The 11,373-nt window shown below is 45.7% G+C and overlaps 1 protein-coding gene and 1 pseudogene across 1 annotated transcript in view; one reads left to right on the top strand and one right to left on the bottom strand.

The window, feature by feature from the left end:
- LOC100941590 (cytochrome P450 4F22) overlaps positions 1-9,649 on the bottom strand; it is a 27,208-nt gene extending 17,559 nt beyond the window's left edge. Inside the window, exons 1-3 of the mRNA XM_003796511.1 lie at positions 9,553-9,649; positions 7,708-7,930; positions 1,104-1,248 (exon numbers count right to left, since the gene is read on the bottom strand). Coding sequence (XP_003796559.1) covers positions 1,104-1,248; positions 7,708-7,929 — 367 coding nt within the window. The 5' untranslated portion in view covers position 7,930; positions 9,553-9,649. The remainder of the gene's footprint in view (positions 1-1,103; positions 1,249-7,707; positions 7,931-9,552) is intronic.
- On the top strand, positions 5,174-5,715 carry LOC100941898 (annotated as a pseudogene).
- Positions 9,650-11,373: the final 1,724 nt, after the last annotated feature.

Raw genomic sequence — 11,373 nt, 5'->3', positions numbered from 1 at the left:
GGGGAAACTCTTACTAGTACCTAGCCACATGATATTATTGAGTCCTCACAATTGCCCTAGTTTGCAGTTCAGAGGCCCTGAGAAGCTAAACAAATGTGTATAAGCTAGAATTCAAACTGTCCACCTGAGTCCTGGTCCAGGGCTCTTTCCATCCCTTGGAAGAACCACTTCTCCCAGGGTCTGGGTTTTCGCCTTAGCTTGGTGGGAATTGTCATCTTTTCACAAATGCAATAACAGGGGGAAAAGAGTTATGGGCAAGGGAAGGATAACATTCCTGTCCTTTTTCACAGCTCCCAGGCGGCAGCCTTGGAAACTGTCTCTAGATGTGCATTTGTAGAGGCCCAAGATGGGGCCAGAAATTCTAAAGTTCCGGGAACTCTTCTCTTTCCATCCTTTCTCTCTCAGATGTACCCCAGTGCCTCTGGAGAAGCCCAGATATACGCAGGTCCAGGCTGTAGATCTAGAGCCACACTTATTAGGAAAATAAAGCTGGACACAGACAAACTCAGCCCCAACGGGTTAGGACTGAGAACAGGAAAGTCCAGAGGACAGAACTATAGTCTGTTTGGGGAGTCAGGGAAGGATTTCTAGGGAAAGAGGCCATTGGAGTGAGTGTTGAAGGCCGAGCAAGAGCTTGCCACAATTGGGAAACCCACACTTTGGGAGGGATATAGACTGCAGAAGGGAAGAGCAATCCTTCCACTTCTCCCTCCCTAACAATCAGGGCCAACCCAGGTGATGAAAGCAGGCCTCAGGCTGGCCATGGTGGGAGTGTCAGAACCCAAGTGATGGGAGTGCCATGGCATGGAATTAAGCAACACCTACTTAACAAAACCTTAGGTAAGTAATTGCCTATCTGAACATGCCTGGCTCTGACTTCCAGGTAGGAGTGCAATCCTTTAGAGTTTTGAAGACTCTTAGTCATTGTGATATCTTTGTCCATGCTGCTCCCACCATCTAGACTATCATTCCTATGAACTCCTATTCATCCTTCAAAGCCCTGTTCAAATGACCCTTCCATTGGATAGCCTACCTGCCTACAATCCCAAGTGGGCTCTGAGAGTTGAAGACTCACCCATTGCTCAGAAGCCCAGCCCACCTACCTGAGGCGCCTACCACAGGCTTAATGTAATCAGGGTGGACTAGAACCAACAGTGGCAAGATGGGCCCCATCCACACCAAAACCACATGGTGCATGTTGTCCAGCACTTTCTTCTCATCTTGAAGGCCTGTCTCATTGGGAAGGTACTGTAAGAGGTAAAAGAGAGACAGTGAGGAGGTGCTCAGCCTCAGCTTCCCCCATCTCTCCCTCTTAGGGTAGTTGAGAGGATTCGTGAAATAAGAAAGGAAGACCCCCCACAAGGACCTGACACATGACTGGTGTTTATAAAATAAAAATAGGTGCTGGGTACAGTGGCAACATAGCAAGATCCTATATCTAAAAAAAATTAAAAAGAAGCTGGGCATGGCAGTGCACACCTATAGTCCCAACTACTGTGTATGCTAAGATGGGAGGATCACTTGAGGCCAGAAGTTCAAGGCAAGTCTCGGAACATAGCAAGACTCCATCTATAAAAAAGTAAAATAAAAATCTTGGCCAAGTGTAGTGATGCAGTTCCTGGAACCTGTAGTTCCAGCCACTTAGAAGCCTGAGGTGAGAGGATCACTTGAGTCTAGGAGTTCAAGGCTACAGGGATCACACCCCTGCACTCCAGCCTGGGCGACAGAGCAAAATCCTATCTCAAAAAAGGAAAATAAAAGAAGGAAGAAGGAAGGAAGGAAGGGCAAACACAATAATGATAGTAGTTGGCATTTATCAAGTGCTCGTTATGTAAGTAATATTACTACTATTGTTACCTTTAACACACACGTGCTTGTATTATTTTGTCCACAATAGTGGGAACTTCTCAGATATTGACACATTCAACCTGCACAAGAACCCTGTGAGGGTATTGCTATTATTTTTCCCATTTTACTTTTCTCAAGCAAGAAGGTCAAATGGTTTGTCTGAAGTTACAAATGAGTAAGTGAATGTCCTGGTTTGGACTCTCCCAGGAACAAGTCCTAAAACAATGGTTCTAGGGTAAGTAGTTTATTAGGAAGTGATCAGGAAAAACAAAAACATAGTCAGTGTCATGGGACAGAGAGACACGGAGGGAAGGAAATCTGTAAAGTGTGGGTTGTCAAGGAAGTTAACATAACAGGCAACTGGAACTTAGTCCCTCACCAGCACTGGGTGAGCCCTTGACTCTCGGAGCCCATCTGGGATTCCAGGCAGGTGGGCTATCCAGAGGTAGGGTTATTTAAATAGGGCTTTGAAGGATAAATAAAAGTTCATAGGAATGGAAATCCAGATTATGGGAATAGCATGGACAAAGATCTGACAATGACTAAGAGTCCCATGAACCTTGAGGGAATGTCCATCCACTTGGAAATCAGAGTCAAACACGTTCAGATAGGAAGTTATTTGTCTAGAGTTTAGGAGTTTGGGAGGATGATGTAGAGCAGTGTACTTCACAGTCATCCCACCCCAGAATAAGGGAGTTGGGGTGCTTACCCATCAACATCCATTAGTAATTATTTGAGGGCTGCTCCTGGGGGGGCATTAATTCCCAAGTTCACAGTACACATAGGCAAAGTGGACTTCAGCAACCAAAGTAAGCCCCAGTATGGCAGCAGAATTCAAGCCATTGCATCAAGAAATGGGTTTAGAATACGTGGGGTAGGGGCTGCCATCATTTATCACAGTGGCAAAGCCAGCATCTGAACACAGGCCACTCAGCTACGATACTACTCTTAATCAACCTGCCCTATGAGGCAGAAAATTTTCAGACTCAGTGTCAGGTGGATCTGAGTTCAAACCCACCTTCAGCAGATATGTGATGTTGGGCAAGTCACTTAACCTCTCTGAGCCTGAATCCACACAAGAACAATTTATCCTGATTTCACTGATCATGAGAATCAGGGGAGAGCTTTGACACAAAGAAGCCTACCCCAGTGTCTGGCCAGTAACATGACCCAGCAATTGTTAAAGCAATGAATGAACAAATGACCCCTCTCTAAGTTCTCTGTCTCCTTTTCTGTGAAGCTCACCCTTGAGCCTGTCCACACCTAAAGGAAATTGTGTCTTCACCCAGCCCCCATGGGCCCAGAATGTTGTCTGGACCCATAATGTCTAGGCTGGGCTTCAGAGCTAGGCTTGGGCCAACAGCCTCTAAGACAACTATCAAGTTCAGAGAGAGCTTCCAAGAGTAAGGGCATTGGAGATGCAGCATGATAAATGAATAGAAGCTTACCTAGCAGAGAAGGACATTCTGGACAGAGGGCACAGTTTTGGCAAAAGCCAAGCAGGTGGGAAGGCCTCGTTATAGAAGCAGGAAGTCATTTCTTAGGACTAATAGGGGATGCTATTTGAATGGCTTTGAACACCAGTCTTTTCCTGAATGGCAGTAGGGAGCCGTGGATGGTGTGTGAACAGAGGAGAGACTTGGCTGGATTCAAGAATCCCTCTGCAGCCAATATGGGGAGTAGACTGGGGGAGTGAGACAGAAGGCAGCTGGACCATGTCTCAGCAGGAGAGGATAAGGCCAGAGCAAGGGTTGGGAAAGAGAGGAGATTCAGGCACAAACAGGTAAAACTTGGTGAGTCATGTCCCCAGAGGTAGGAAGGGCTGGGAAACTCTCTTCCTCCTAGGCTCTTCACTTTGAGATAATTCCAAAAACTAAATACAATGTTCTTTAAGCTATTAAGTGGAAATGTGTCACCTCGTTCTTTCTTCAGAGACACTCAGTTCAAGCACTACCTAAAATATTTCTAGACTCACTTGATATTCCCAGTCTGGGCAGGACAAAGCAAGTAGTTGAGCACACATCCACCACTCTGCCCCTGTTGTGTACCAGGCCAGTGCCAAGCACATCATGATTACAACTCCAAGGAATCCACCCCTCAAAAATCCCATCAGATTGTTAAGAATTAGTGTAGTCTCAGGCCAGGTGAAGTGGCCATGCTTTTAATCCTAGCACTCTGGAAGGCCAAGGCAGGAGGATGGCTTGAGTTCAGAAATTCGAGACCAGCCTAAGCAAGAAGAGCAAGACCCCATCTCTACTAAAATAGAAAAGTTAGCTAGTTGTGTGGCAGGCACCCATAGTCCGGGCTACTTGATAGAAAAGTTAGCTAGTTGTGTGGCAGGCACCCATAGTCCCAGCTACTTGGGAGGCTGAGGCAGGAGGATCACTGGAACCCAGGAGTCTGAGGTTGCAATGAGCTATAGTGACAGAACTGCACTCTAGTCTAGGCAACAGAGCAAGACACTGTCTCAAAAAAAAAAAAAAAAGAATTAGTACAGTCTTCATATTGCAGATGGGGAAACTGAGGCATAAGGCCATTAAGTACCTTGATCACACAGTCAGGACATGGTAGAGGTGGGCCTTGAACCCAGGACTCCAAAGTCCACCACTACCCAAATCTGCCTCTCCAATGTGCACCTCTAAGCTTGGGATGAAGCCTAGTCCAAGAAGATGACCAGCAACTGCCCTTCAATTTCTTTGAAGCCCAGAAGGCAGGCAGGTGAGCCCAGCAGACAAGGAGGGCCTGGATCCTGGGGCCCCACCAGAGGCTCACCACCCTTAGGGGTCTGGATTTCTCTCTTCTGATCTCTGAAGTCCTTTTATAAAAGTCCAGGCTGTCTCATCTAGAAACTAGAGGCCACAGAGGGTAGAACTAAGAGCAGGGATGCTAGAGCCAAACAGCCTGTGTTTGAACCCTGGCTCTGCCACTACAGGCTGTGTGACTTAGAGCCAGCTACTTAACTTCCGGTAATTTCCGGTGCAAAATGGGGATAGTCATGGGACTTCCTAGGATTGTCGAGAGGACTAAATGAGTTAATCTTGGTCTGAAAAAATACTTGGCATGTATGCATAAAATAAAAATTAAAATGCAAGGAAGAGGTGAGAGTCTTGACTTGGGACTACAGCATTCAAGGGAGAGAGAATGGCAAGACATTGTCGGTAGGACTAGAGTAACAACTCTACAGGAATGCCCCTCTTCTCCCTGCCCCAGGAGTCTACATTCCGTCGGTGAAAGTACTTGTTGCTGTAACTACAGCTATAAAACTATAAAGAGAACCCCTCTTTAAAACCAGTTCTGGAATCCGGTGCCCTAACCCAGCAGGAAAATGCGGCCTTTGACTGAAGAGGAAACCCGTGTGATGTTTGAGAAGATCGCGAAATACATCAGGGAGAATCTTCAGCTGCTGGTGGACAGACCCAACGGCTACTACTGTTTCCGGCTGCACAACGACCGGGTGTACTACGTAAGCGAGAAGATTCTGAAACTGGCCGCCAATATCTCCGGAGAGAAGCTGGTGTCTCTGGGGACCTGCTTTGGAAAATTCACTAAGACCCACAGGTTTCGGTTGCACGTCACGGCTCTGGATTACCTTGCACCCTATGCCAAGTACAAAGTGTGGCTAAAGCCTGGAGCAGAAGAATCTGTCCTGTATGGGAACCATGTGCTGAAATCTGGTCTGGGTCGAATCACTGAAAATACTTCTCAGTACCAGGGAATGGTGGTGTACTCCATGGCAGACATCCCTTTGGGTCTGGGGGCGGCAGCAAAATCAACACAAGACTGTAGGAAAGTAGACGCGATGCGATTGTGGTATTTCATCAAGCAGACATTGGGGAGTATGTGCGACATGAAGAGACGTTACCTTAAAAAGAAGTCATTGCAAGGACCTTACAGCCCGGCTGTGTGGAAGTGCCAAGCTTTGTTTCCTGTGTTTGTGTTGAATTTTGTCAACACTGTGACATCTTCACGGACTTCTTAGGTTAATATTCTATCACTGACAAAGGCAAGCTAGATTGTTATACAGAAATGGCTCAAAATGGGGTTTCAGATCTTGTGTTTGTGACTAGTATACTCTGTTTAATATATATATATGTATGAATTAGTGGGCTTCTTGTTCTGAGTCACAGATTCTAAATCTTTTGAACTGAGGACAAAAATAATTATTATTGTTATCTGTGATAACACTTTGTTTTCTGAACTTCTGATAAGAACACAACAGATTTTCTATGTTATTTATTAATATCATAAAAGGTAGATATTGCCATATCTGACTAGTAGAAAATATTTGGGATTTTACAAATAGAAATTTTTTTAAAATACTAAGCAATTCATCCAGCTTTTTTTTTTTTTTTTGAGACAGTCTTATTATGTCACCCTCGGTAGAGTACAGTGGCATCAAGGCTCACAGCAACCTCAAACTTTTGGGCTTAAACAATTCTCTTGCCTCAGCCTCCTAAGTACCTGGGACTACAGGTAGGTGCCTGCCACAACACCCAGCTATTTTTTTTTTTTTTTAAAGAGATGAGGGTTTCACTCTTACCAGGTTGGTTTCGAACTCCAGAGCTGAAGCAATCCACCTGTCTCGGCTTTCCAAGTGCTGAAATTACAGGCATGAGCCACCAGGCCTGGCCAATTCATTTCTCCCCACCCTTTTTTTTAAGGCAGAGACTCAGTCGCCTTGGGATTAAGTGATCCCCTTGCCTCAACCTTCCAAGTAGCTGGGACTACAGGCCCCCACTACAATGCCTATTTTTTCTATTTTTAGTAGAGATGGGTCTGGCTTTTGTTCAGGTTGGTCTCTAACTCCTGAGCTCAAGGGATCTTTCCTCCTCGGCTCCCAGAGTGCAAGGATTACAGGCATGAGCCACCGTGCCTGGCTCATCCAGGTGTTCTGTACATTAAATGCTATGAGGTGTGGAAGAAAAATGGGTTCAGACCCCAGTTCTGCCACCTTACCAGGGTATGGGCTTGGATGAGTCATTGAGCTTTTTTTCTTTGTTTGTTTGTTTTTAGAGACAGAGTCTTACTTTATTGACCTCAGTAGAATGCCATGGAGTGATAGCTCACAGCAATCTCCAACTCCTGGGCTTAGGTGATTCTCTTGCCTCAGCCTCTCAAGTAGCTGGGACTACAGGTGCCTGCCGCAACTGTCTATTTTTTTGTTGCAGTTTGGCCAGGGCCAGGTTCAAACTGCCACCCTCACTATATGGGGCCGGCGCCCTACTCACTGAGCCACAGGTGCCACCCGAGTCATTTGAGTTTTAATAAGCTTTATTTTCTTTTTCTGTTTTAAAAACAATTAACAGCTTTGTCCATCTACCTAAAAATGGTTTTTAGAATTGGAAATCACAATTATAAAGCATCAAGTGTAGTGGCTGGGAAATGATAACGTGTTATAAAAATGATAAGAGTTATTTTTATACTGTATATATTATATATTTCTGTTACTAAGTATTGGCTTTTATGAGTATAATTTGCTTATGTAGTCTTGTTTTTTACAAGTTGTTTTCTCCATCTTCCTTTTCTTGGATGGGATGACCCCAGGCTGAAATGTTTTTTCTTCACTTTGATTTTATCAAAAATAATTTGACTGGACTAGATTAAAAGTCCTAATCAGAGACCCTTAAATAAAAATTTAGCTGCTTCAAAAAATAATAAAATAAAATCAGTTCTGCCTCATCCCAGCTGTGTGACCTTGGGGTAAATGCTCGCCCTCTCTAAGCTTCAGTGTCATATCCCTAAAATAAATCTGTTCACAGCCCCAACAAGACTCTTGGGAGATGTGGGAGGCCAGCAGCCCCCCATCCTTACTGAATACCTTGCACCCGCCTCACCCCAACCCTGCCCAGCCACACTCACCATGCCCAGGTGACCCAGCAGCCAGTTGCGCCGGGGTGGCTGAGGGAAGCAGCGCAGCCGGCGGCAGGTGATGTAGAAGCTCCAGCAGAGCCTCAGGAACTGCAGCAGCAGGCGGAAGAAAAAGAAGAGCAGGAAGAGGAGCAGGGCAGACACAGTGTATATGCGGAATGTCGTCTTCTCCAGCCTCAGCAAGTGTAGCAGGTGGTCGGTGAGGGGTAGCATCCTGGGGGAACACAGAGGGTGGGGAGGGGTCAGGTCAGTGCTGGTGGGGACCACTCTCCAGCCATATATATGTGTGCCACACACACAACGACCTGTGGGGTGTATGTGACACACAGCAGGTGCAGCCCAGACACCAGTGATACCTCTTCATCCACCAGGCATGACCTCCAGCCAGCCAGCTGGACAGACATACCTGACGCCCCATCTCTACGCCCTCGGCCATGACTTTTGCGGGGCATACCTCTTAACATCGCTACCATAAGGTTGTCCATGCATATAGCTGGGTGGAGTCCTCAGAAACTAAGACACACACATACACACCACCACCCAAAGGAGTGACAACCGATGACTGGTGAGCATTGGTGGGTGAATACCCCAACTCCCTCTTCCCTCGGTCTGGATGGGGTAAGTTCCACACTCCCTCTGAGCTTCCCCAGTAGAGTTAAACTCCAGTAACCTACAGCAGAAACTTTCTCTATTAGCTGCCTCCCTTCACTCTGTTTCTTCTTGTTTTGATTTTTTCAATTGAAGTGAGATCCACATAACACAAAATTAACCATTTTTTTTTTCTTTTTTGAGACAGAGCCTCAAGCTATCCCCCTGGGTAGAGTGCCATGGCATCACAGCTCACAGCAACCTCCAACTCCTGGGCTCAAGCGAGTCTCCTGCCTCAGCCTCCCAAGTAGCTGGGACCACAGGCACCCACCACAACACCTGGCCATTTTTTGGTTGCAGCTGTCACTGTTGTTTGGTGGGCCGGGGCTGAGGATTCGAACCCGCCACCTTCGGTGTATGTGGCTGGCACCTTAGCCGCTTGAGCCACAGGTGCCAAGCCAATTAACCATTTTTAATGGAATAATTCAGTGGAATTTAGGACATTCATAGTGTTGTGCAACCACCACCTCTACCTAGTTTCAGAACATTTTCATCACCCCAACAAAAAAACCCATCTCCATTAACAGCCACTCCCCCTACTCCCCTCCCCACAGGCCCTCACCACCACTAATCCACTTTCTGTCTTTATGGATTTAACTATTTTGACATTTTGTGTAAGTCAGTTGTATTCTATGTGGTTTTCTATGTCTGGCTTCTTTCACTTAGCATCGTGGTTTGTGTTTGTTTGGTTTTGAGGGATTTTGTTTTTTGTGTTTTGTGGTGCAGGCTGGAGTGCAGTGGTGCAATCACATAGTTCACTGCAGCCTTGAACTCCTGGGCTCAAGAGACACTCCTGCTTCAGCCTTTGTAGCTGGGACTACAGGCGAGCATCACCGTGCCCAGTTAGTTTTTCTTATTGTTTTGGAGAGATGGTATCTCACTATGTTACCCAAGATGATCTCAAATTCCTGCCTTCAAACGATCCTCCCACCTCAGCCTCCCAAAGTGCCAGGATTGCAGGTGTGAGCCACTGCGCCTGGCCTAAACATAACGTTCTCAAGGTTCACCTTGAGAACAAAAGTATCAAATTTCAGTCCTTCACCTCTTCTATTGCTGAATAATATTTCATTGTATGGATCTATCCCATTGTGTTTACCCTTTTGCCTGCTGATTTAGGCTATTTCCATCTTCTGGTTATTATGAAATACACTAATCTGGACATGTGTGTACGTTCGGTTGTTTGAGTACCTGTTTTCAATTCCTTGTGTTTCAGTTTCTTCTTCCTTACTGGTATTTTCTGTGATCACTTCCCAAATAAATTTCTTGCATTCGAATCCTTGCCTGAGGGTCAGGCCCTGACGGAACAAAAACAAAGTGGGTAGGCGACAATAATATGAGTGCCACCAGAAATGTATACTCTGCAGCACATCATGCCCAGAGCTACCCCAGCCTCACACCATGGAATCACACACAAGTCCTCCAAGGTAAGTTCTATCATTCTCTCCATTTTCTTTTTTTGTGTATGTTTTTTCCATACTAGCAAAATACTTTTATTATTTTTATAACAATAGGGCAAGGAAAGTTTTTGAATTTTGGGGTTTTGTTGGGTTTTGTTGTTGTTGTGGGGGGGGAGGTTTTTTGTTTGTTTTTTTGAGACAGTCTCACTTTGTCACCCTTGGTAGAGTGCTATGATGTCATGGTTCACAGCAACCTCAAACTCTTGGTCTCAAGCGATTCTCTTGACTCAGACTCTGAGTAGCTGGGACTACAGGCACTGGCCACAACATCTGGCTATTTTTAGAGACAAGGTCTCACTCTGGCTCAGACTGGTCTCCAACCGGTGACCTCAGGCAATCCACCCACCTCAGCCTCCCAGAGTGCTAAGATTAAAGGCATGAGCCACGGCACCTGGCCAGAAAGATTTTGATGTATCCTGAAGTTAAGGGCAATAGAAGAATAAAGGGATTACAGGATTTCTGTGCACTTTTGATGACAATAAAAAGTTAACAATACCAACTGTTTGTTTGCCATAAAACTTATCATAGCTCCCCAGAAACACATACATAAATGATCATAGTTTTAAAATCTATAAAAGTAAAAAATATAGAGTTGGAAGCTCTAATGCCTATTCCATCTTTAATATAAAATTGTAAATATTCATTTACACAAAGCGAATGTGTATAATATAAGTCCAAGCACCCTTTTCTTCTGAGTCGTGGCTCCTGGAAGAAGAAGCTGTGCACAGAAGCAGTCCTCTCATCCCAAAGCTAGATTTATAAATAAAGCCAGGGACAGTTCCTGGGGGACCCCAAGAATCATATTTTATTGCTATGACATTGCAGCAAGTGAGGAGCCCCAGGAAGTGTGGCCAGCCCCGGACTCACAGGTTCAGGGGCCTGTGAGTGCCCCATGCCTGGGGGACAGAGGCAGAAGGCAGGCAGCAGTCGGAGGGACACAAGAGAGGAAAAGGATCCACAAACAGCTGTCAGCCGTATTTTTGGCAGAAAACTCCTAAAGTCACCCTCTTCCCCTTCAGATTAGGGAACTCACTCAGAGGGTGGAGTCTTCACTTTATGATTCGTCTCCTTCCGTGAGAGCTAGACTAAACATATGGGGAAGGCGCGGAGGGTCTTTTAAGGGGATATGGCCCATACACCACCCAAGGTGGCACACAGCTATTAGAAAAGAAAATCTGAGGGTCTAAGGACCCTCAGTGAGAAAGACATGGCTGGTGCAAAATAATCACCAATGTGACTTGGGCCGGTCGTGTGAATACTTTTCTTGGCTCAGTTCTTCACATATTATGCTCCTTGAATGATCCATTTTGAGAATCCAGGAAAATAAAAATGGGGGTGTGGATTCTCACAGACTACTCTGGGTAGAAGCCACTCTTCAGTGCACTCCCCTCTCCACCGCCCTGCGCTCACCACTGTGCTCCACTATGGGGAACTGCCCTCTCCACCTTCCTTTTTCACAAAGAGCCCACATGCCAAATTCTATCTTGTGGACTCTCAAGTTTAGTCAGCCCACCTGAATCTTCAGAAAGGCGATTTTAGTGTTATAAAGCAA

This window comes from Otolemur garnettii, unplaced genomic scaffold (assembly GCF_000181295.1).
Source record: "Otolemur garnettii isolate 467f Iridium unplaced genomic scaffold, OtoGar3 scaffold00105, whole genome shotgun sequence".
Classification (NCBI taxonomy): domain Eukaryota; kingdom Metazoa; phylum Chordata; class Mammalia; order Primates; family Galagidae; genus Otolemur; species Otolemur garnettii.
The sequence above is the reverse complement of the archived record's forward strand: the minus strand, read 5'-3'. Positions and strand labels throughout refer to the sequence as shown.